Source organism: Mesitornis unicolor, unplaced genomic scaffold (genome assembly GCF_000695765.1).
Source record: "Mesitornis unicolor isolate BGI_N332 unplaced genomic scaffold, ASM69576v1 scaffold11684, whole genome shotgun sequence".
In the NCBI taxonomy this organism is placed as follows: Eukaryota; Metazoa; Chordata; class Aves; order Mesitornithiformes; family Mesitornithidae; genus Mesitornis; species Mesitornis unicolor.
The window spans coordinates 10,274-35,247 of NW_010180844.1; the positions used below are offsets into that span (position 1 = coordinate 10,274).

The 24,974-nt window shown below is 41.2% G+C and overlaps 1 protein-coding gene across 1 annotated transcript in view; it reads left to right on the forward strand.

Annotated features, from left to right (window-relative positions):
• URB1 (URB1 ribosome biogenesis 1 homolog (S. cerevisiae)) overlaps positions 1 to 24,974 on the forward strand; it is a gene marked incomplete at its 5' end in the record, with an annotated part of 51,776 nt that continues 26,802 nt past the window's right edge. The window contains 17 exons of the mRNA XM_010183217.1: positions 1 to 19; positions 321 to 460; positions 1,513 to 1,664; positions 2,810 to 2,942; positions 5,600 to 5,696; positions 7,076 to 7,161; positions 9,077 to 9,202; positions 10,348 to 10,478; positions 11,160 to 11,355; positions 12,640 to 12,777; positions 13,176 to 13,349; positions 13,979 to 14,129; positions 16,708 to 16,830; positions 19,091 to 19,203; positions 20,416 to 20,535; positions 23,199 to 23,315; positions 23,972 to 24,110. Coding sequence (XP_010181519.1) covers positions 1 to 19; positions 321 to 460; positions 1,513 to 1,664; positions 2,810 to 2,942; positions 5,600 to 5,696; positions 7,076 to 7,161; positions 9,077 to 9,202; positions 10,348 to 10,478; positions 11,160 to 11,355; positions 12,640 to 12,777; positions 13,176 to 13,349; positions 13,979 to 14,129; positions 16,708 to 16,830; positions 19,091 to 19,203; positions 20,416 to 20,535; positions 23,199 to 23,315; positions 23,972 to 24,110 — 2,155 coding nt within the window. The remainder of the gene's footprint in view (positions 20 to 320; positions 461 to 1,512; positions 1,665 to 2,809; positions 2,943 to 5,599; positions 5,697 to 7,075; positions 7,162 to 9,076; positions 9,203 to 10,347; positions 10,479 to 11,159; positions 11,356 to 12,639; positions 12,778 to 13,175; positions 13,350 to 13,978; positions 14,130 to 16,707; positions 16,831 to 19,090; positions 19,204 to 20,415; positions 20,536 to 23,198; positions 23,316 to 23,971; positions 24,111 to 24,974) is intronic.

Genomic DNA, 24,974 nt, shown 5'->3' on the forward strand with positions numbered 1-24,974 from the left:
CCTGCCACCGCCGGGAAGGGTGAGGGGACCGGGCCGGGCGGGGGGCGGGCGGCCGGCAGGCCGGGCGGTACGGTGCGATCATGAAGTAAAGGCGTGCTCCGCCGGGGCAGTAGGGCAGACCGGGGACACCTCCTGTCCCCAGAGCCGCGCTGTGGCGATGCTCATGACGCCGGTGGTGATGATAATTGCTGTTAACTGCACGGTGAGCATGTGGCGCCATGCGGCGTGGGCCCGCCGCAGTCCCCATGTTTTGGGGATCCATGCTCGTAGCATGTCACCCTCGGGGCCCTGGTCCCCCACGGGTGACATTGGCACTGCAGGTCTGGAGACCTTCATCTCCGTCGCGAAGACGCTGCCGTTGCCTGGAGTGTACGATGTCGTGGAGGGATACGTGAAAATTTCCATGGAGTGCTCTGAGATATTCAAACTTTTGGATGGAGAAAGGAAGCCCGAAAGTGAGGTAAGTTGGCCGTGAATGTTGTGGTTTAGTGACTGGCAACGTGTGTCCTGGCTGGGAGAGATTTCTAGGAAGCCACTGGTAAAGTTGAGCTCATTTTTGTCATCTGAGCTGTATACAGTTTTTCCTCATCAGAATATGATGAATGAGCTAAAGGATTAGAAATACTCTTTTAATTGTGAATACTGTGGCAGCATTATTAACTTACATATGCTTACAGCGTAAAATTGGATAGTGTTCTTTTTAACCTCCACTTGTTGGTCTTTGCCTTAGACTGTCATTTTTGTCTGTGTAATGACGACCTGTGTCATGTTCAGCGACATGCTTTCTTCAAGATCCTTTTACCAGTAGAGGCTCGTGCTTGTCATGAATACAGTCCCAGTGCTTTGTGGACTCTGGATTAATCTGGGAGTTAACTGCAAGGCTGGAGCAACTCAGATGGTTTTCTCCAGCACATTTCACTGTGCACTTATTAGCAGATGTCCTTAAAGGGTTGGTTTGTTAGTCCTATGCCTTGGCCTCCAGCTGGAAAAGGGCGTTCAAGATCCATCAGTCTGTGCTGAGATTTGCACTGCAGTCCGTGTTTGCATCCCCAGAAGTGGCTGCTGTGTGTACACAGATAAATCATGCATGTAGATCTCAATTCATGCATGAGGGAGGACCCTTTTTTATATTCAGTTTATTTGTCCAGGCCTTCAGTCAGCACTGTGGCTTGGGCTTCCAACAGAGTTTGTCCCTGCCTACTACTGAATTTCATGAGTTTGCCAGCTGCAAAAAAAGAGGAGTCAGCTGACCTCCTGTGGTTCTCTAGTCTTTCATATAGTATCTCCACAGGGGCTTACTTGAAGATACACACTTTCAAAACCAATCCTTTAGAAGAGGAAGCATTAATCTGGGAGAGAATTCAGGAGTTAGCTTTGCCTTCATATGTGGAAGGTTTCCTCTTGTGGTGGGAGTTACTCTTTTTTTAGTAGTGTTTGCTACTGTTCACTCAGGTAATAATTTCAGGCCGTACCTGATATTGGCAGATACTAACATATTTCTGTATCTTACAGATGCTATTAATCTTTCAAGCTCTTGAAGCCATTTTACTGAGGACAGCCAGTGACCTTTCCCATTTTTCTGTTGTGGGAATGAACATAGTCAAAAAGTTGATTCATTCCTACATGAGATTGGTCTATGCGGCTTTGTATACTGAAAATCACAGGTAAGTCTTTGCAGAGAATCTCTATCAGTTGCTCTGAATTGATCCTGAGGGGCTGTCTAGATCTTGCACATGTGTACAAGATGTTGCAAAATTCAGCTTGACTTACTGCTAATAATCTACCATTATTTAATGATACTTTTCCGCCTTTTATAAAATAATTGCATGTGGAAGTCCTTGCAAGGTGGAAGCTCTGATATAATACACAATCTAATGTTATATGGTTTCCCAAGGCTGTAGTTTTTATCCGTTGTGCCTATCCTAATGAAAGGTAAAGTAGATAATATCCTGAGTCCTATTATTTAATGGTACTTGGTTTGTGAGGTGAAATACACTGCATGGAACATGGAGGAACAATCTATCTTGTGAGGGCAAAAAGAGCTGCTCTTGGTTGTTTTATTTCCCTGTATTTTTTGTAGTCAGATTTCCATGTTTATAATATTATTTTTTCTTTCAGACTGGCTTTTCCTCTGTAACTTTTCCTGTTTCTTAAATCTAAGACCATTTTAGGTTGATTGAAGCATATCTAGTCCAGTCTAAACAACCATTTTGCCTGCTTTGTGGACAGGGTGAGAGAAGTTCCAAGTGGCTGAGACTTTTTGATACAAACCTGGGAGGAAGTGGAAGGGAGAGAAAAAACAGAGACTGCAGATCAGTTTTTCAAGGCCAATGACTTGTCTTTTGGTATTTGGACAGACCAGAATTAGAAAAGCATTTTCTGCTTTCCAGTTCATAAGACACAACCACACTTTCTGCACCACTCAGTTGATCTAATTTCAACAAGCATTTTAACTGTACATAAAATCACAAATATGGGTGGATAGATATATTGTAAATAAATCTTGAAATTCCTGAGGGGCTCTGTCCAAGAAATATCCTTGTAGAAATGGGCTGTTCACAAAGAAGATCAAAGTTTTTTGCAAATAGTAGAATAACGTGTGTTTGGCCTAGATCTCTATTGTGATGGTTGTTAAAATGGTTGGTTACACTGGAAACTTTTGAAGACTTGGGTGGATGTTGGAGGTGGAGTGAGATAATTTATTTTACAGGAAAAAGGTGTTTTTTAAATTTTAATATCTCATTTTGGTTGTTTGCGTAACTGTCATCCTGTAAATAACCTGCAGGTTTTCCTCTACATCTCCTTTTAGGTTGAGCCGAGTGTGCCTTACCCTCTTGTCAGCAATGGTGGCTCAGGGGCCAGATTCAGCGAGGGATGTGTATAGCCATTTTGATTTCAATAATAAGTTTCTCCCCGGATTATTGAAGAAAAGATGTAAGAAGGTAAATTAAGCTGCTGTGTCACAGAATCACAGAACGTTAGGGATTGGAAGGGACCTCAAAAGATCATCCAGTCCAATCCCCCTGCCGGAGCAGGAACACCTAGATGAAGTTACACAGGAAGGCGTCCAGGCGGGTTTTGAATGTCTCCAGAGAAGGAGACTCCACAACCTCTCTGGGCGGCCTGTTCCAGTGCTCTGTCACCCTCACTGAGAAGAAGTTTCTGCTCAAATTTAAGCGGAACCTCCTGTGTTCCAGTTTGTGTCTGTTACCCCTTGTCTTATCATTGTTTGTCACCGAGAAGAGCCTGGCTCCATCCTCGTGACACTCACCCTTTGAATATTTATAAACATGAATGAGGTCTCCCCTCAGTCTCCTCTTCTCCAAACTAAAGAGACCCAGCTCCCTCAGCCGCTCCTCATAAGGGAGATGCTCCACTCCCTTGATCATCTTTGTAGCCCTACGCTGGACTCTCTCCAGCAGTTCTCTGTCCTTCTTGAACTGAGGGGCCCAGAACTGGACACAGTATTCTGTGTGCTATGAAATGCTACGCCATGGCTCCATCAGTTTTCTCCTGCCAAGCAGTTTAAACTAAGCTGTTGCCAAAGTCTCTTTGCTGTGTTTTCATCTGCCAGAACTTCCTGTCCTGTGTCAGGCTGAAATGCTTCTTGATTGTTTCTAATTGGCACTGATCTATGGGGCGAGAGCTTCCCATCTACTTACACAGGAAGTCCCCAGGGGATGTTTCTGAGTATCTGCTGTAGTGGGAGAGTGGGCCTGCAGTCTTGGGATACAGCTTTCTTCATTTTCCATCCTGTCCTGGTCTTTCTCATCTGGTCAGGATGCAGAGCTCCTCAGGTTAACCTTGTTTTTTCGCCGCTTTGTAGAATTTACTGCAAAACATCAGAGTACCTTGTCTGTTTCTAATGAGCTGTGGTGAACTATAAATATATAGTTTCTGTGGGCTACCCTCATAATGTCTAAAATGGAGTGAAAGTGATGGTAAACTTCTGAAAACTATTCAGTGGTGTGTTTGGGAAGAGCTCAGTCTTTTTTCCGATGCATGAATTGCAGTTTGGTCTCACTGAAATAAATGGAGGTTCTGCAGTTGTAGGTATGGAGAGAGGATTTTACCCAGTACAAGTACAGTCAGAGTAATTGCATTTGAAAATATAACTAGAAGGTTTTAAACAATCTCTTGGCAGAAATCCTTAAGGAGGATATGCGAGTGAGCAGGAAAAGTCATTCCACTTTTTCCAAAAGGAACTTTATTTCTTGTTTTCTCTCCGTTTGCTAAAAATAATCACTGAAACCAGTGTTTCAGAACAAGAATATTTATATTTCATTCCAAATATAAGTGTATAATAAATGCAATATTATTTTCAGTGCTGATAGATTGTTTCTAGTTTTTAAAGATGACTTGCAGAATAAATGTGTACATTTGTGTTGGGTTTGTGCCATCTGTGGTGACAAATGAGTCTGTAAAAGGGTTTTGGAGAAAAAGGCATGTGTGTGGTTTTTTTTCCTTATACCTGATTGCTTTATATATATACAGTTTTGGGAATGTCAGATTTCGTGGTTTTTAACCTTACTGCAGAAGTTCTCTTTAGGAATACTTCCACCCCTTAAATTAAAATGCTTGGATGTAGGTAGTCTTTTGACTGCAAGCTTATTAGGTATGCAAGTAAGGTACAAGGAAAACAGTTTCCAGAAATGGATTTAAGCTCTTACTCTTGGTCACCTTTCAGGGACATTATTATTTCACAACTGGCTATCAGAGGTGAATTTTTAATACAAAATATCAGGCCCAAAGCTTACAGCAAAATCTCATTTCATTCTCTTTATTTCTTTTTTCAACCCTTTAATGAGTCACTTCTGCCTTATGTTTAGCCTAGTCAGTATCTTCTTTCAGGCATTTTTACATGCAACTTAATTTTACACAGTAAGCTTCAAAAAATTATAAATCCTGTTCATATCCTATGATCCTTTCCTAGGCAAAACTTTCACTACTCCCACTGTGCCTGTATCTGTAGTTTTAGAACATATTAGCCGCTGTTTTTAAGAGACTTTTCATTAGCCAGTTGCAGTTGCATGACCCGGGGTAGCTGCATGAGCAGCTGTGATAGCTGAGGGGTGTGTGTAAAGCACTGCAGCTCAAAGGTGGCAATGAGCGGCAGCAGCAGCAGTCCCTAAGGCTGTCACTGCTCTGGATGCTGTGTCGTGAGAAGTTGCAGCAGCACTGCTGTTGTTACCGTTCTTGAGTATTTCTGTGAATTCACTATTGTACCAAGTGGTGCCGAAGTGAGGAAGTTTGGTGATGTGTGTACAAGGGTTTGGCATGAAACTACTGTTAACATTTTCATCTTTTTTATCTATGACCTATCTCTTCTACTGAGAATTGGAAAATATGTAAACTAGGACACCTTCCTTTTTGTTGTTAACTTTAGCAGACTGTGATCTGCTTAACACAAGAAGTTTTTCAAATGAATATACTGTGGGTGTATTGCATATAGATAAATGTGTATGGCTGTATACAACATGTGTATAGAAGTCGTTTAATTTAGCTGTTTATAGTACTTATAATGATAATCAGTTGTTGCACTATTGATTTTGCAGTTGTGTACAGTCTGCGTGCTGACAGTGCCTTTTGTCTTTTTTAGGGCAGACCTGACGTGCGTATGGGGTATATTCAGTTTGCTCTCTCCTTTTTAATTGCTGGTGACAATGCAATTTTGGCACAAGTGCTGGAATTAAAAGGTACTTCGCAATTGCTTGTAATTTTTTCCTTTTAAGGCAGAGTCTTTTCTAGATGATAATAAATATGAGCTAATTGAAAATGTGAAGCAGTTAAACAACACTAATAAGATACAAAATATATATTTTTAATCTTATTACCTGAAAAGCTTTTAACTTCTTTAGTATTCTAGTGAGTGCCTCTTCTGCTTAAGAGTAGTGTTTGCCACCTGCAAAAACCCTGCAAAAATAGGAAGCCTTTGGTGACACAGATGTAAAAAGGGTAACTAACATAACTTTGAGACCATATATTCAATAACCAGAAAAAAACTTCATGGCCTCCAGCCAGTAATAGTGGATATGTTGCATTATTTTTTCTTGAAAAGTGTTAAACACTGCATACTTTAGTATCCTTTCCGTCCTCATGCAGGACAACTGTTGTGTACCCAATCAGACTGCTTTTTGTCAATGATTCAGGAGACCAGTGTAATGTCCATTGCATCCCTTATGGAGGCATTACATGGGAGTGCAGTTCTGGAGTATGTTACGTCCCTGACTCTTAAAGGAGGGAATGAAACTGAACTGACCAAGAATAGGATCCAGAAAGTTGAATCACACATACACTTGGTCCCATATGTGCTGTAGATAATGTAAAACTTCAGTTGACTTTAGTGGCCTGGAATCTACTGCTGATGTTGCTCACGTTTTGAATTGCAACCCTCGGTAAGGCTATGAAAGAATTCAGGAAGTATATAGATAGAAATACTAAAAAAAAAATTTAAAAAGTCATTAGCTAGCAGCAATCCATTTCTTCTGTGTTGCTGCTGATTTCCTTTAACTGCTCGCAGTTGTTCGGTCCTTTCTGATCAGGGAATGGCTGTGCACACCTAGACCCAGCCAACACAGCTGACTTTCATTCACCTGCCAGATACTGAAGTTCTCTGTAAACTGAAGTTCTCTAGCTTTGGGGTGCTCAGGTGAGCCAAAAGATGGTGCATGTGGTTGAAGATGTTACCTCCAAGCATTTGAGAAAAAGTCGGTGAAACAGTTGTGAATCCTTCAATGGAAATGATAGGCATTTATTCAAGTTTAAATATTGCATAGCATACTGGGGCCCAAAATATATTTGAAGTTGACAGATCCTGTTACAATAAGTGTTAATAACCAGGTTGGCAAATTAGCTAGTTATGATGAGAGTGGGTTTGGCAGCCTTATTTGTTCATCACTTTAGTTACAGGCACATTATCCTTCTGAACTCTGATTGCAGCCTTTTGGTTCATCCTTAAATATAACAGCAAGGTAAATAATCTGACATTGAAGAGAAATGGGTATTAATTCCCTGAAGCATTTGAGTGTGAAAATAGCTTTCACATTTTTACTTAACATTTGAAATGTCTTCTTAGATTTCATTCCAGATATTTTTCGCTCTGAAATAAAGGAAGACAAAGTTTCTACTGTCAATCTTCTGCTTTCCACGCTGAGAACTAAGGTATGATATGCCCTTGAAACTGTGTTGTCTCTTGTTTTCTGTTTTCTTTGCTGCTGGAAAGAGTTTTGCAGTAATTCTTCAAAAAATGTACAGCTCTTTAAGATGTTGGCTCTGTGCTGCTGTTGCTGAAAGTTAATCAGTGTGCCCATTGCTGATAATATTTGTTGAAGGTTGATAGCTTGGCCGTATTATTGTTTCAGGACTGAAGCTTGTTATGCTTTTCCAGTGCTCTCTTTTAAAAAAAGTTGTTGCATAGCTTGAACTTGGATGCTAATTTCAGCTCATCTTCAGTGTGTGGTGTCCAACAGATTCTGGTTGTTTCACGGGTTGCGATTGCATCAGTGCCAAGCCTGAAGGTCAAAAGAACTGGACTCTTTTTGTGCTTCCAGTGACGGCAAGACTGGTCCTTCAGTTAACATGCCTCATGCCAAAATGGGGAGGTCAGCTGAAGTTGACTAGGTTTGTTAGCTCTGAACTAGGTTATGATGTACAGTCACCTTTCTAGGAGAAAAGGGATTTTGTGTGTTTTTAGTATGGGGACTGTGACTTAAAATGGGTTTCTAGGAGCTGTCTGGTTGCAGTTGAAGGGTGTGTGGTACCATTTCCCAGCCAGCCTTGGCAGTACTCTGTTGAGACCACATCCTGTGCTCCTGGTTAGTTGGTCTTTGAACGTGCTTACTGTTAGGATGGCAAAGCTTCTGCTGCAGGAGATAAACTCAATCAAAGGTATTCCTTGGTGTGGGTAGAGGAAAAAGGAAGTCTTATAAAATTTTCTTCTCAAATTAAGAGAAATTTTTGCGAAAAAGAAACGGTACATACCACCTGCTGTCGGAAAGTACTGTTGGAGATGTAAGTCTGCTCTTTAAAGCTATTCTTTCATAGCAGGCAGAAATAACCTCGTGATGTAGCAGGGTTGAGACAGAAAACTTGAAAGCAGGAATTGCTGAAAGGTGTGAGAGTTGGTTTAGTCTCGGCTGGCTTTCCTGTGCTCTGTTGTTCCTTAGCTTCTGAGCACAGCAGTGCCTGTTTCACTGTGATGTACCAGCTTATTGCTGCTGTGGGTACAGCAACTGCACCAGAGATTTATTTTATTTCCATTAATATGCTTGAAAGCATGTTTTAGTTACAGTATCTATGATTTTTGAATCTCTGTTTTGAATTACTGTAGCAGTGTTGCTCAAGCTGTTGTATGACCTATTGAGAGAAGGAAGAAAACATAGTTTCAGAGTTAGAGTGTAACCATAAGAGCCTGCCTCAGACTCAGGCTTTTCACAGCTGACAATTTGAAGCCAAAAATATTCTTTCATTGTTCTGTTGCAATAGCCTTGCAAGAGGAAGAAGAAAAAAGCTAGCATTTAAATGTAAAATAAACCTCCGTGAAACTTTGTTTTCTAAATAAAGCTTTTCCCATGTGGGAATCACACAGTATATGCTGTTACGTTATTGATGAAACCTAATACACTGTATGACTTCTTCAGTTTAGAAAGAAAAACCAGAATTTAAAAAAAATGAGGACCAGAGAAAACAGTAGGAGAACTTAAGTGAATTTCCTCTGCTGTGTTTTGCCTTTTATTCAAACTTCATTTGTAGCAGGTTCTACCATCTCTACCAGCAGGTTTTCATGATCCTAGCCTATGGCTGTGCTACTCTAAATACATTCTGTGCTCTTTAGTGGAACTTGAAAGTCTGTCCTGTTCAGCATAAGTTGATGCAGAGTCCTGTGGCTTCAACTGTATCTATGTGGGAGCATAAGCATCTGAAAGAACAGGGCAGGCAGAACCTTTTGTCTGCTGTAGTGAGTAGAGTGAGCTCTGTGTGTACTAGAAGAACTAAGTGTGTTGCTAATTTGCCATTATTTCGTGATAACTTGCAGTAAATGGAAGACCTGTCTGGTTTTTTTTCTTGTTGTTTTCAGGTGGTTCAAAACAAAAATATCACCAAAACCCAGAAGGTACGCTTTTTTACTTCAGAAGTGTTGATTCACATTGCTTCACTTTACCGGTGGAATGGGATTACTGATGTCAGCCCTGGGGATTTAAAGGTCTGGTAATTTATTTATTTGTAACTCCTAGTCCTGCCTTTTTATTTTCCTCCCCTCTTGCAGCCCACAGGTTTTGACGTAGCTCATTAAGGTTAGAATAGCTGGGAGCTAAAGAAGAAGGATCTAAGTACCTGAATCACAGAATATTAGGAGTTGGAAGGGACCTCGAAAGATCATCCAGTCCAACCCCCCTACCAGAGCAGGATCACCTAGACCAGGTCACACGGAAATGCATCCAGGCGGGTTTTGAATGTCTCCAGACAAGGAGACTCCACAACCTCTCTGGGCAGCCTGGTCCAGTGCTCTGTCACCCTTACAGTAAAAAAGTTTTTCCTCATGTTCAGATTGAACCTCCTATGTTCCAGCTTGCACCCATTGCCCCTTGTCCTGTCATTGGCTAACATAGCTAAGTAGCTAAGCTAAGACTACTTAAAAAGAAACTCTGACTTTCTGCTGCTGAGAAGGAGGTTTGTTTCCCCTCCTTGATTTCCAGGACTGCAGTGCACATTTACTAACCAGGGAGAAATGGAGCTTTTGAGTGCAAGTACTGTATCCATCACCAGGACACATTTGTGTCTGTATAGGAGAATATATCAAGAGCAATGTCCTTGCCATGTGCCTCATTCCCATCCTACACATTGATCTGGTATGAGAGCTAAACTGCCGAGATGGTTGCTAGCCTTTTCAGTTTGCATTGTTTGAGAGGTTGGCAGGGTTTCTGAGGGCTGAACTGTTACTGATTCTACTGGTCTACAAAATTGCATTCCTAAAGTCATAGATGAGGCAAGGATCGGGGCCGGAGCTAGTGGGTGTGTGTTAGTACTGCGGATGTTTTGCCATCTTCTCATAAATAGGTTACATTTTTTCTTTTTTCTTTTTCTTAATCATGTAATCTCTTTTTTCTCCCCTTTTCACTGTGGGAATATCTGAGGCATGACTGTAAGCCTAATGCAAAGCAGTACAAAGACTTCTATGCTTCCACTGGGTAGGGTAAATTTTTAATCTGAGAAAAAGCCAAACTGTCTTTTAGCATTTCTGTAAAAGGAGCTTCATCAGATTTAGGGAAGAGTGAAATTGATCTAAGATTTTCTTCTGTGATACCAAAAAATCATATGCCTTTTTTACTCCTTTTTGGATTTTTATAGGTGGCTCAAGGTTCTGAAGAGGTGGGAAAGGTGATGGTACGAGAACTTGTTCATAATTTCTTAATGGACCTCTGCTGCTCTCTGAAACACGGAATAACTTTCTATGATTCAAGTCTTGGAACTTCTGGCAAGTAAGTCATCAGACAGCTGAGACTGTGTGTGTGCTTTGTGCTGGGAACAAGAGAGACCTCACTGTTTATCTTGTCTGCCCTTCCAGGCCCTTGCAAGTAACTGTACTGAATTCTGCTTCCCTCTCTCTCACTTCTGTGGCAGCAAAAGTAAACACTTTGAGGGTTTCTGTTGGTTTTTTGGTTCTAACTTCCCACGGTCAAACTATTGGATCTCCTTCTACCTCTGCATACTGGAGTAGAGAGTGGTGCTAGAGCAGGTTGTTTCTTCCTTTGAGCAGAATTTTAACAGGTATTCATCTGGTATCTGCGGTATTCTCACTTTGTTTAGGGACATATAGAAGAAAACTTAAACAACAAAAAGGGACTGAAAGACTGCAGAAAATACTCCCAGGTTTAATATGAAGTTTTAATTCTACATTTTTAGCTTTGTGAAGTTAGGTTAGGATATTTTTGAAACACTGTAGTTTTCATTAAAAGTAATTACTGTTTGTTGTGGAGAAAACTTGGAGGTAAATTCAGTTCTTACTTCTCTGAGGATAAACTCAGAAATTATTTCAGCAGTGTGAGATGTCTTGCCTTGAATTTAACCCAGCAACAGTTATAGGACTTGCAGAGTTAGCATCACATGCAAAGTATTGAAACAGGGATTTATTTTTTAAAGTAATTTTTTGTCTTCAATAGGGGAGGAAATGTGGTGCTTCTGCGCTTTCTGCTTGGTTTAAAAACTGCAACAGAAGATGAAATGGTCGCTGATCTTGTGGTGAATATTCTTAAAGTATGCCCAGATTTATTGAATAGATACTTTAAGGAGACCCAGTATTCCTTTGTTCCTAGACTAAAGTCAGCTTGGATGGACAATATGAAGTTAGTAAAAAAGGTAAGAGTATGGATGATGCACACCACCTCTCCCTGGAAATACGCAATCCAAATACTCTTTTTTCCTCCGGAATTTGAAGTAGTTTTTGTTAAACAGTAGTGCAGAGTTACACAAAATTGTAACAGGAGAGATGGTACAGTCAAATATTCCTGATCTACAGAAAAGTTACTAAGCCGAGGAACTTGGTAGTAGATTGGCAAGCTTGCCTTTGATTGTTTTTATTGCAGATAGATATTATAATGCTATTCCTTTGTAAAATTTATTACAGTTTGGGTACTGTGCAGTACAGAGCCCAGCCAGCCTGTGGTGTGACCATGTTAGTTATAAACAAACTCTGAATTCATCATCTTAGCCGAAGTCTTCCTTGTGACAAGGAAGAGGATTTCAGTGATTTCAGAGGAACTGAGCTGAGGATCAGGGAGTGGGTTTTTTGCTTTTGTTTCAGAAGCAGCTGTCCTGTGTCAGAGGAAACTTACATGTCTAAAGGTGTATTGTGTTCACAGCTGTAATATTAAAGTCACTAAAAAGCAGACAGGCACAACATTTCATAAATAATTATTTTAAAAACAAGCCAGTCCAGCAGTGGGGAAGTTAGGTGGTTTTAGGAGGTTTCAGTGAGCTAAACAGGAAGGACTTAATGGTTCTGCAATAATGCCATCAATTACTGTAGGTATGTTAGGAAAGAAGCAGCAGGATGCTCTTAAATGTCGAAGATGGTAAATGGAGGGCAAAAGATGGCATCCTGTTTTCTGTGGGTGCTGAGGAAAATGAGCCGTGGCTCAGAGCCACAGCTGCTTTAAAACGTGTGGACATAGAGTGAGTTGGGAGGTCATTTGGTGAAAAGCCATCCTTGGAACAGGAGGCAGTATAAACATTTAACTAAACCAGGAAAGAAGGAATGAATTGGCATAAGAAGCAGTGGGAAACGTCACATTAAAGATTCATTTTTTGAGATGCAATAACATTGAAGCTCAGTTAGAAAAACCTTTGGTCCTTTCCGAGTGTTCCTCTGACTCTTTGCTTCAGCTTAAAATGGGCAAGTAGGGTCTGTGATCTCTTTGTTGAAAAGGAGTGGCCTTTAGCAAGGGTACAGGTCTCATACAGATGTTTCACTTAGTTGAACAGAAGTCTGGGGGATGCTCTGTAGCATTTCTGAATATATATTGATACTTAGTGCTGTCAATACTTTTGACAAGTCCAAGCCCTTCTGTAAAATGCTCCCCAGAAGAAGCTTTTATCTCCAGAACTATATCAGTGTCGATTAAATTGTTATTTTAATTCCAGATCTATGATGCTCAACCAGAGATTTCCAGTTCTTTTAAGACTTCGGAGCTTATTCCTCTTCCCAGGTTGCTTTCTATGGTGATGGTAACGACAGTCCCTGCAGTGTGCAATAAGATAATGTTTACCCAAGGACTAAATGTAAGAGCAGCCTATAGTATTTCAGTGGAATTTTCTGTTAATACTGTTTGATTTAAGTGTGGGATCATCCAAGAAATTTCTTAAGTTGGTTAATTACATATATTTTATATTGTCTGTCCCAGCATAAAGCTGGTTTGGGGAAGGACTGGAAAATAATTAAAAGTCATTGATAATGTTTCCAAGAGCCATTCACAAGCACCAACTCTGCCAATATTTACTGGTGGTTTAGTCTGGGAATCTGAAAACCTACAGATTCTTTCCTGCAAGCCAAAGTTTAGGAAGTAATTAATGAATTAGTTAATTCATTGACAAATTTTACCATATATTCAGAGTACAGATTGTGTGCAAAGCGTAAGAGAAAACAGTGAAATATCATTAATTCAACATCCTTCTTTCAGTTACCCAGCACAGTAGTGAAGCACAGCATACTGTCACTTGTATCAGTGGTTCTGAGAAGAGCCTTGAAGAATATTGAGTACTGTTTGAATGAAGAAACCTGGCAGAAGTCAGAAATCTACACGCTGTCAATGATGCAGGAATTTGTACAGCTGTACAGAGAAGCCATCAGCAAGGTACAAATTAGAAAGAAAACTGGGGTATGAGTAATTTTGCAGCAGATATCTACTGTGCATTTTCTCCCCAAGTAGTTGTGGCCTGGGAGTCAGGAGATGGTATCTTTGAGCAGGAAGAAGGAGAGGCTGTGGGTTAAAAGGTGTTAATAACTGGTGTGCTAGTTGACTACATTTCCTAACAAAGCTGGCTGGTGGAAATGCAAATAAAATTTTGCTGTGAGACAAATTTGTAACGTTGGCAGCTATTGTGCTACAAATGAATTCCAAGAGCAGGCTCAGAAGCAAATTCATCTCCTGGTTCAAGTAAATTGTAGCCAGCAGAGTTCATTCAGATTTACAAGTTACTAGACAAGGTAGCACTTGAGTTGTAAATATACCATGAGGATGAAGAACCAAATGTAATTATTTTACAGGAAAATTTTTCAATAAAATGTTGTTTCCCGTATTTCAGTTCTGCAGAAGTGGAAGTATACTACTTGATTTCAGATATTTTTCTGAATGCATACAAGATAATTTCACAACCTTTGTGAAGAGCAGCAAATCATCATCTTGGTTGGTTGTGGTTATTTTATCACAGTACCTTTGTCTCCCGCAGGAGAGCTATTACAGTTTACTCTCTTTGCTTCTAGCTTTTACCAGACATGAACAACATAGTGGCTGTCTGGCAGTCCCTTCTGAAGCAAAGGAGAGAACACCATGATGGCCAAGAGGAGAAAAGGGAAAGTGATATCTCCACTGCAAAGGCAACCACTGAGGCAACAGAGGTTGCTGAACAGCATGGTAGGTAAAGGAGGTAAAATTATCCCTTCGTCCGTGTGTGTGAATAGGTGTGAAATCCTCATCCCATCGTCCAGATGTTGCTTGTGTATTTACTGTTCATCTTTGCTTTGTTCAGTTCTTCAGGCAGTTTAGCTCTGACCAGTGTCAGAATTGACTAAGAACACAATTTGACAAATGGGCTGCTGTTGCTACAAGGAGGTTGAGGAGTTTGACTTCCTGCTGTCACAGAATCACAAAATGGATGAGGTGGGAAGGAGCCCCTGGAAGTCATCTTGTCCAATCCCCCTGCCTAAAGCTGGTTGCCCAGGACCATGTCCAAATGGCTTTTGAACATCTCAAAGGACAGAGACTCCAAAAACCTCCCCTGGGAACCTGTGCCAGTGCTTGGTCACCTTCACAGTAAAAAAGTGTTTCATGATGTTCAGAGGAAAAATGTGCTTCTGTTCATGCCCATTGCATCTGGTCCTGTCACTGGGCACCACTGAGAAGAGCCTGGCTCTGTCCTCTTTGCACCCTCCCTTCAGCTGTTTATGTAGATTGATGAAATCCCCTGAGCCTTCCCTTCTCCAGGCTGAACAGTCCCAGCTCTCCGAGCCTTTTCTTATAGGAGAGATGCTCCAGTCCCTTTGTCATCTTCATGGCCCTTTGTTGTCCTCTGTCCAGTATGTCCATATCTCTCACGTACTGAGGAGCCCAGAACTGGACACAGTGCTCCAGGTGTGGCCTCACCAGCGCTGAGTAAAGGGGCAGGATCACCTGCCTTGACCTGCTGGCAGTGCTTTGCCTAATGCAGCCCAGGATTCCGGTAGCCCTCTCTGTGGCAAGGTCACATTGCTGTCTCACGGTCAACCTGGTGTCTCCCAGGATCCGCAGGTCCTTTTCTGCCAAGCTGCCTTCCAGCTGGGTGGCCCCCAGCATGTTCTGGTGCAAGGGTTTTTCCTCTGCCAGTGCAGAACTCTGCAGTTCTCCTTGTTGAACAGTTCCCCTTTCCTGTCCTTGACCCTCCTACGCTGGAAGGAGTGTTTTGCAGACACGCAATAAAACGGGCAAGGAAACTTGATTTAACTGAAATATATTTTTGAGGGGTTTTAGTTTGGTGAAGTTATTTTATCATGAGATCATTTTTTGAAGCAGTTAGTTACTGTGGCTACACAAATGCTTCTGTTGCTGTAGCACAGGAGTAGAAACATGCAAGTGTTGGAAGAGGGAGAGAGAGTTGGAGTGAAGACTTCAGTTTTCCTCTCTCAAAACCAGTGTCCCTCTTGAAGGACTTGCTTTCATAGTCCTGTTGCAGGAAACTGGACGTTTTGGTACTCTTTGGTAGCTTGGCTAGCAGCCTGCAATGTTTTATTTATAGATTAAGATAAATCTACAGCCAGTTTCATGCCCTTCACAGGACATATTCCACAGTGATACTTCCTGGAGCAGAGAGTTTTTCAGTGTACATCCTTGTGCTTCTCTGTGTAGCTTTGGGCAGCAAAATAGTTGTCAATGTGGACACTCCAAGGCTTTTTATTGGTAGAGTGCCTACTGAAACCAATGGAGCAGCTAATCTCTAAAGTACTGTAGCTGTAGTTTCTCTGCATAGTAGGGTGATAATACCGTATCACTTACTCTCAGCTCACCTTTTCAGCTCTATTTGCACTGTGGCCACTGGAGAATTCTTTTTTAATCACAGTTGAGACTCAGGCAAACAAAGACAAAGTTTATGCATGGCATCCATCCAGTTCTTCATAGCTCCCTGAGGGAGAGCCAGTTAACAGGAAAAAAGTAGGTGTTAAAAAAAGTTTTGGCTGCCCTTCATTTATTTTGCTTCCTTTCATTAGTGACTGGATAACAAGTAGCTTTTATGCATCCTCATGTTACAAACTGAAGGAATATTTAGCTGCTGAAATAGCTTTTTCTAAGAAGTAAACAGCTGCCTTAACTGGAGTTTGTGCTTCTCTCATGCAGATATTTGTTGCCTTCCTCTTGCCAAGAGGTCACATTGAGAAAGTATTGTTTTGAAAGAGGGAAGGGAAAGAAAGAAACCTTTACTGAAGTAATAAATTAGTAATAAGTTAGTGTACTGTCACCTGCCCTTCCCCAGTCCAACCTACCTAGCATTAAGTAAAAATAGTGTCCCCAGAAATCAGCAGCGTGACTATATCCTTTCCTACATTTCTTTCTGTTGTTCAGCCTGAAATTGAACAGCAGTGGGACTGACCAGATTCTTACACTGAGTGTTAAAATGTTGAGGTTGTCTTTCATATGTATGAGCACTTTACAATTAGAATACAAATTAGAATATATATGCATTGCAATGCAGATTAGAAATCACAGCTGCCACTTTGGGCACTGAATTATCCAATTTAGTTTTAAAAGCATTCACACGGGAGTGCTGAGGAATGAAACTGGGGATTACATGGATTTTTTTTTCCCCTGTTTCTTCTTGTTAGTGAGGAATATAACTGGTCATTTCATAGGCAAGTCTGTTGGAAATCTAGTTGGTAATTCTCAGGTTGGATAACACAGGTGCTACACTGTGCTCTCTTGGTATGAAGGAAGGAGAAACTAATCATGTAAACACTTTGTTTAGGTTCAGATGATGCTGAGACACTGTTTCTGAAAGCTGCACTGCTTCAGGTCATATGCCTTTATCAGAAGGTTGTGCCTCACTTGGTAGCACGGAGCAACTTTGATTTTAGCAAGCTGCTGAAAGGTATGTAATGAGTATTTTTATTACCGTCATTGCTTTCTCTGACTATTTGCAAAGTCCATAGCAAAAGGGAATGTTTGCTGTCCTGTGTAGATAGAGAAAGAACTGCTTTGTAAAATTAACCAATTTTAGTTTCTTTATTGTGTTGACATTTATTGCTGCAATTTCTGCAGTGCCCTGGCATTCTGCCCTTTTAAATTCCATAGCTGCTCTGCTACACTTAGTCATTGTAAGTGGTAGGTTGTGCTACAGTCTTCTTCATGTCTCCTGTTCTTGCAAAAGTTTGGTCTTTATGTGGTTTTAAATCTTAACGTCTCTGAGAAAGACTTGTGTCCAACTCTTAAAGATTTGGGGGGTGTAATTCTCCTAGACCTATGTCAACAATCCAGCATAAGTAAGTTATTTCCAAACTTACTAGCTGCAGTGATACAGATTTTTTTTTTAACAGAGTAGTTCACAGAAGGTTTGGGATGGGGGAGAATCACGTAGCAATTCACCAGTTTCCTCTGGAAAATATTTTAACAGTATTTTTCCCATTTGCTGTGTTTTGAATTATTTTATCATATTTTATCACTGGCAGTGTGTGGGGAGAAGAACAGTGTTCTGTATAGTATCATCTGTGGAAAAACTATATAAGGAAGTACCTTAGCAATATTGTTGTATTGTCTCTGATATCATGTTCAGAGAGAGTATTCCTCTTCATACAGCAGAAATAAACAGAGATGTTCTGTACCTGCTTAGTGCAGCAAAGACGATGAGCCACAAATTATGGACTGTGGGTAAGATCCTCCAATATTGCTTGTGGTACAGTAAACTCAGCCATTTAAAATTGAGACTGGAGAAGAGAGCAAAGCGTTGTTTGGGCATCATTGCTGTCTGTGGGCCACCAGAGCTGGTAGACCACCAAACCAGAGCAACTATCTGTGTTTTAGACAGGTCTGGGATGTGTAAAAATGGGACACTCCCACGTCCTTTTCCACTGGACAGCTCTCCAGCCACTCTTGCCCAAGCCTGTAGTGTTGCATGGGGTTGTTGTGACCCAGGTGCAGGACCCTGCACTTGGCCTTGTTGAACCTCGTACAATTGGCCTCAGCCCATCGATCCAGCCTGTCCAGGTCCCTCTGCAGAGCCTTCCTACCCTCAGGCAGATCAACACTCCCTCCCAACTTAGTGTCATCTGCAGCCTTACTGAGGGTGCACTCAACCCCCTCATCCAGATCATTGATATTAAACAGAACTGGCCCCAGTACTGGGCCCTGGGGAACACCACTTGTTGCCAACTGGATTTGACTTCCATTTCCTTGATGGTATGTTTTGTTACTGTATAAAATAAAATGTTGAACAGGATGAAAAATAAAGTGTCATTCTCAAACAAATGTAATGAAGTGAGCCTGGATACTAATTTTGATGAAAGATGATATGGTAGAAAATGATGGTGTAAATTCATGATGAAACTTCCATCTCTCAGATGTTGGCTTGACAGTTCTGTCATTCCTTCCCCTCACCCTGACTGAAATGCGCACTCCAGAGGCAGCATGTTTTCCTACCGTGTAGCAATACGTGCTTTATACAGCTGTTACGGTCTTACTGTTTGGTCTTGCTGTTGGCTAGACTTAGTAGTGATGCTGCATTTCTAATATTTATTGCTCTCTCTTTTGTTTGGATCACAAAGATACTATACAGACTATGAAAAGCACACTGATGCCAAAGCTTTATGCAGATGTTCTCCCTATGTAACATAACTGCAGTTGAAGTGTGGGCAGGTCAATTCTTGGAGCACGCTGAGAGGGTCTGCACAGCTGTGTGACCTGTAAGGTGAATAATGCTGAGGTTATGCCAAAGCAGTCATTGTAAGCAGATTATAAAAGTGACGTAGGGAGAGACACAACTGTAAAGTTTCATTGCCTGTAGCAAATACTGTATAAGTGTTAATATTTGTTACTGACTTAAATTCTGTATTTTGGTCTCCAGTTTATCCTCTTTACTTCCTGTGGGACACAGCTTTTCAGGGTCACTAAGAGTGATAGAGGAGATGTTGTACCCCCATACACCAGCGATGGCTTGTGTCAGGGTGCTAGACTGTCTCTGCTGAGGGCTGGGTTCCAGCCTTAGATTGGCCAAATGTAGTGTATCTGGGGATCTCAGGGTATGAAAATTTGTGGACTGCCAGCTTATATCACAGTGGTGGCTGGAAACCCTAAATGAGCTTGAAATCTCAGGAAGATATACCAAAATAGTTGATTGTATTGCTTTTACACCTCAGGTATCGTCACAGAAAAAGGCCTCCGAGAGGAGGTCCCTCCTGTTCTGCAGCACCATATACTGAAAGTGGCTTTGGAACTTCCTGCAAATAAATTTGCCTGGTTCAGAGTACAGGTAAGAGACTTCAAGAGAGATTTATGTTTCTTTGGCCTGTTGTCCTCAAATCTTTATATCTGGCACTGCCTAATTTTAAACTAATCCCAGTCCAGTCATTTTAGGAGGTTGCCCTTACAGTCTTAGTATTAGTGAAGAATTCCTTCTGAGCTGAAAAATTTTTCTACAAGGAGATAAGTTTTTGTTTCCCCGAAGAGGGCTGGACAAGGTTCCTTCAGCTCTTCTTGTCCTTGGAAATGGGCAAGAGTCAGAATTTGCTGATTTCCACTTGTCTGGGAAGCCTGAGATTTCAGATCAAGGAAACGAACTGCTGGTGGAAGTCATCCCACCCATTCCCAGCCATGATTCTGGCATTTGTTAACGGCTGTGCCTCTTCTCCATAATTACTGAAAACTTTCAGGGCTCCTGCTCTCTTCTTTATTGCAGGCCTGTAAAGTAAGAGAGCTGTAGAGAGCCTGCTTTTCATGTCTGGAGAAAAGAGTGGGCCTAACTTTGGGGGGAGGCAGAAAGACCCATGATTGTTGTGACTGTGACCCTACATCATAGGAGATTTTTTGTCCTTTCCAGTTGGCCATAAAGGAAAACTGAGGAGAGTTAAGAGCAAGCAAAGGAAACCTGAGAACAGGCAAAGAAGCTAAAGGATTTTCTTGTGGGTTTGCCCTTCTAGGATAGACAGGTTTTAAGAGAAAAGATAAAAGCCAAATCTGGCAGTGTTACAGGGGGTTACAGTTATTAGACATCAAATGCGAGGCAGTGAGTAAAGCAGGGGAGGTGGCTGAAGGATTGTCATTCGATGTTCAGTTAGCTTTCAGCATCCCTGTGACTTGCATTGCTTTCCTATCCCAGGGGGATCAGTCTCTTACATGATTATATTTCTTACTCAGACAGTTCTTGTAGGAAATCTGAATTCCCGAGGATAACAGAGATAGAAGTAAGATGGATGACTGGGGAGGAAAGTGGCTTTATCTTGGACTCTTGTATTAGTTGGTGTTTCTGTTACTCCTCTCTTCCTCCACTTTCCAAAAAAACATTGTAGTCATCTTCCTGGCTCACTGAATGCAAAGTAGTATAAATGATCCCATTCATTTCTGGCCTTGGTGTTTTTGGGAAAGTCTATAAAATAATATACTTCTATTACATATCTGCGTCAGTGCAACATAATCCTGTACAGTCTTGCTGTACCAGAGGAATTTTAATGTATTTTTCTTTCAGGATGTTTCTGAGACAGAGAAGGCATCTGGTGAAAAATCAGTATTCTATTTACTGCTGAAAATGTTTGTTACAAGTCACCATTCTCATCTGAAAATTTCAACCAAAAACCTGATCATCAAGGTAAGTGATCTGAAATATTTGGATATTCACTGTATCCTATTAGCCTAAAATGTCAGCGTCCTAAATATTTTCTTAAAGCAGATACCTTTACTGCATAGTTGTGTTGCCAGCAGTCTACCTTCCTGTGTTCTGTGACTGTTCTTAGAAATTACTGTAAAATAACTACTTATTAACTAAATATTCTATGAAAAGAAATGCTGTCAACTGAATCTGCAGCAAGGGGTGATGAAATAGAAAGGAAAGTGTCTTTAATGCTTGCCTACTCCTTGACTCCTCCCCAGACTGAATTGATTCTGATACTGTAGTAAATCAATGTAGTTTGTACCTGTAAAGGTCTTGACATTGATCAAGAAGATATTTCTTACTGTTCTTTTTTATCCTTGTTTATTTTATCTGTACTCCATCACTCTAGCGTTCCCAAAGCCTTAGCTTGTTTGCTCTGGCCTTGCAAAATAGTCCTGTTTGTTGCAGTCTGATACAAGCTCTGGTGCACAAGTACTTTTGTCTTAAAAGTGAATTAAAGTCCCCTTCTGTGGATTTAAATAAGTTACCTGACTTGAGAGGTGCTGAGCAACTACAAATCTCATGAGAGCACCGGTGGCTGACAGTTCTAGTATCTTGTTAAAACTGGGCATCTTTACATTATCTGAGTAGGGGTAAAGACCTACATTAGAAACAAACCCAACCAAACAACTGTACCCCCACCCCCAAGAGAAAATCCAGAAAGCTGTTCTAAGCCCTGAACTGAGGAGCTCCTGCAGTTTCCCACAGTAATAGTGGCATACAAGTTTGTATACAGCTTTATGCATCTAATTTCTGCTTTTAGCCTCAATCACAGGATGCCGTTGTAATACCCAAACCACTACACCAAAGTTACAGTGATTGAATTAGGTTTTAGTTGCCCTTCATCTCTGCAAGGCATTAAAGGCAGGTTAACTTTTGTCTCACAGTAATGAATATCTCAGTCGAAAGCTGCCCAGTACAGGTTTTGTAGTGTATTTGGCTTCTTCTGCTGAGCAGAGACGTGGGTTGCCTGACTCATTCTTGTTTCTACTTTTAGATACAGTCCATTTCATTTTCTCTGAAGGGGATACAGGAGCAGTGAAGTTAGGGCAGTTATGTCAGCAGAAAGGCTGCTAAGAATAGATGTTAATGAGTATGTTTTGCTTGTTTTTCAACACAGTGCCATATAATCAGAAGGCATGTTTTTGGATTTCACATTCTGTTCCTGTCTGTTTTCATGAGAGCTGCAAGTGTATTTCTATTTCGAGACTTTGCCAAGAATAGTTATTTAAAGATTATTTTTTTTTCTTTTTTTTATTTCTTTAAATGAATTATCCTGTCAGATTCATGTAAGCAGTGATGTTATTTTTATCGCTGATGGTGGTGTACACAGAGTAAATGTAGAGCAAATGAGCTGTGATAGCTTACTTTGTATTTTGTGTGTAGGGAGAAACAAAGACATGGATTCATTCTGCATAACTGCAGTCATATAATGTAGATGCCAGAGTTAGTCAAGGTTTAGTCAAGGTTTCTTCTGTTGTGAGTGAGGGGCGGGTGGTTCTACCACTGTGCAGTTCAAATCACCTGCCGTCTGGATTGTCCTCAGAGAGCCATTCCTCCTCCTCCTTTTCTCACTTTTCCACCTTCCTTTCTTTCACTGACAGAGCATAGGGTCACCAAGTCCCTAATTTAGGTGTCTCAGATGAGGGTTTGAATTTAGGTAGCCTGAAAGTGGGCAAACATTTTTAAGTACTTTAATGCCTGTTACTTGACTGTGATAAAATTGTGTGTACCTTACCACCCACAGCAACTGTGAGCATGCCTACGCTTCTTTCTAGACCTTGCTGTTGTTGCGGCCCACCGTTCATTTATTTGACTGTTTACCCATCTGCCCAACTCTTTTAAGCACAGGTAGCCTGATTTAGATTTAATTTAGCAGTGATTTTCCTTCATACTACATCATTAGTTTTCAAAAGCTACCCCTACAGGCTGTTTTTAAGGGTATGTACAACCCTCTAAAAGGGGTATAGTCTGCTCCCCTGAAATTGTAAGAGTAAGATTTGCTAAGGTAGAGGGAATTAATGCTCTGTGTCCAGGCAACTTTGACCTCAGTAAGGTTGGTGCTGACTGACTGCTGATGACAGAAGGACTTGATGTGGTTGGACCAAAAGTCCTGCTAAGCCTTTATCCTGGCTCTTACCTTTGGCTGTGCCTTAGGAGCACCTTCCTTGCCAGCGTGTGAGGCAGCGTTATAGTAGCCCCCATTGCAGGGGACACATCTGGTGTTTCAGGCCGTCAGGAGACACACTAGCTCTGCTGAAGCTGTCCAACACAAGGCTCTTCTGCAGGCTGAGGCCAGCAAGATGGATTGGCCCTGGCTGTGGCTGAGGTCGGATGAAACAACCTTGGGAGATTTTGTTTTAAGAATGCATTCAGTTTTACCCTCTTGTTACGCAGTTAGAGTGGCTCTGGTGAGTGGGAATAAGGGATCTTGAGCTGAGGGGTTGAGAATGACGCATATTTCAACCTACTCTTCTTTATTTCTTTCTAAGAAGAAGGAAACCTGAAATTGCTGTACAAAAAGATCTATGCTTTTGAGGGGTTTTGTATTTTAGTTGTTTCTTTTCTTTTTTTTACCTCCTCTTTGGTTTTCTGGACAGGTTTTACGTGACAGTGGAGTGTTTGAGTACACGTGGAAGGAACTTTCTGTTTGGCTGGAACACTTGGATAATACAAAAGAAGACAGAAAGGAAGCAGTGATTCAATTTTTGGAAAGGGTAACAACTGTTCAAATTAGCTGGATAAACAATGCCAAGAATAGCATTAATGGAAACTAATTATTTTCTTGCTCTTGTTGAGAAACCTGACAAAGATCAGTGAATGAATTCTGAGAAAAGCAGTGTTTGTAATTCTTTATGCAGAGCTGACATCTTTCTTGTCTTGGGTGGGGGGACAGTGAGATGATTTGGAGGAAAATGAAATCCAGAAAGATAAGTTGTTATTACGGCATTTTTGATACAAGGGTAGAGTGTTGTGTGGGGAGGTAGCTCTTAGCTCCTCTTTTCTTTATGTGGCAATACCTGCCAAATTAATCCGACCTGAGTAAATTGTAATCCTTTACAAGAAAAGTTGACATTTCCTGTTTACTTTTCAGGATGTTAAATGCCCAGTGCTTCCTTTTCATTGCAGTTTCCCCACGGAGTCAGTCTGTGGTAGCATTTTAAGTGCAAAATAGCAGTGGACATTTCTTTTCCCTTCAGACCCAGTGTCCCATGTAACCATAGGCAGATTTCCTGCAGAAGAATATAGTTGTCCTCCTAAAACTTTTGCAGCTTCCAACAACCTTTAGAACATAGACTTTCTTAACAAGATATGGTTCCTGTAGACTTAATAGCCTACGCACTCACGTTTCTCTCTCAACTTTTGTTAACAGATCTTGTTGAAACTGGTGACAAACCCCTATCCATATACAGATAAAGCAGCAGACCTTGTTCAGGAGGCCAGCATACTCCAAGTCAATATGCTTAAACAAGACTCTGACAACATCAGCATCCCCATCTCTCACATTGACGGTATGTGGTGATTCCTTCAAAAACAGAGAATTCCAAGGCTTTGTGCCAAATTTTCTCACCCTCATCTGCAAACTGACAACTGAAAACTATAGAAATCCTGCTTACATAAGGACCTACAGGATTCAGCCCTCCAGTTATATTTAATATCAGAAGGCTGAATTGCAAAGTTACTGCTTTATCCCCAAAAGCAATTTCTGATGCAGTTATGCCATTTTAGCAGTATATCGTATCTGTTCATCCAGGAGCAAAGGGCTGGGGTGCCCAAGGAACTTTCTTACTCCCAAGCACAAAGCTGGAATTCTGCTATTTCTGCTTTCTGGGACCAGTCACAGCCCTACTGCAGACAATCTCAAAATTCTGCATATGTGGACTCTTGGGCAACTTAACCATGTGCTAGTTGTTCTGCTGTAACAGTACAGGTGTAGGGTTTGGCAGGACATAAATGCAGGATAATTGAGGTAGTTGGATGCTCAGTACCAGAGGGATCAATTGCCTTGAGCTGGCTGTATAACAGATGTAATGTCAGCCATGGAATACATGCTATCTTATTTATGTGTTAAAGCTGTCTTTGACTGTTTCATGACCAATATTTGGTTTTCTGGCCATATAGAGCTGAGAAGCTCTTCAAGGACTGCTCAGGATGTTCTTTTAATAGCGAAGTGGCTGCTTTCTCTGTACTTCTCCATACAGTTTTCCTGTCACTGATAGTCCTTACCTAATGCCATCATGATAGCAGCGGGTGATGCACCTCTTCCCTTCCCTTACTTCTGTCAGCTGGACAGCAGTGTTGAAAGACAAAAAGTAGAGTTACGCACACAGTAAGAGACAGAGATTTTTACAGTTGCATTTACTGTTCCATTGCTA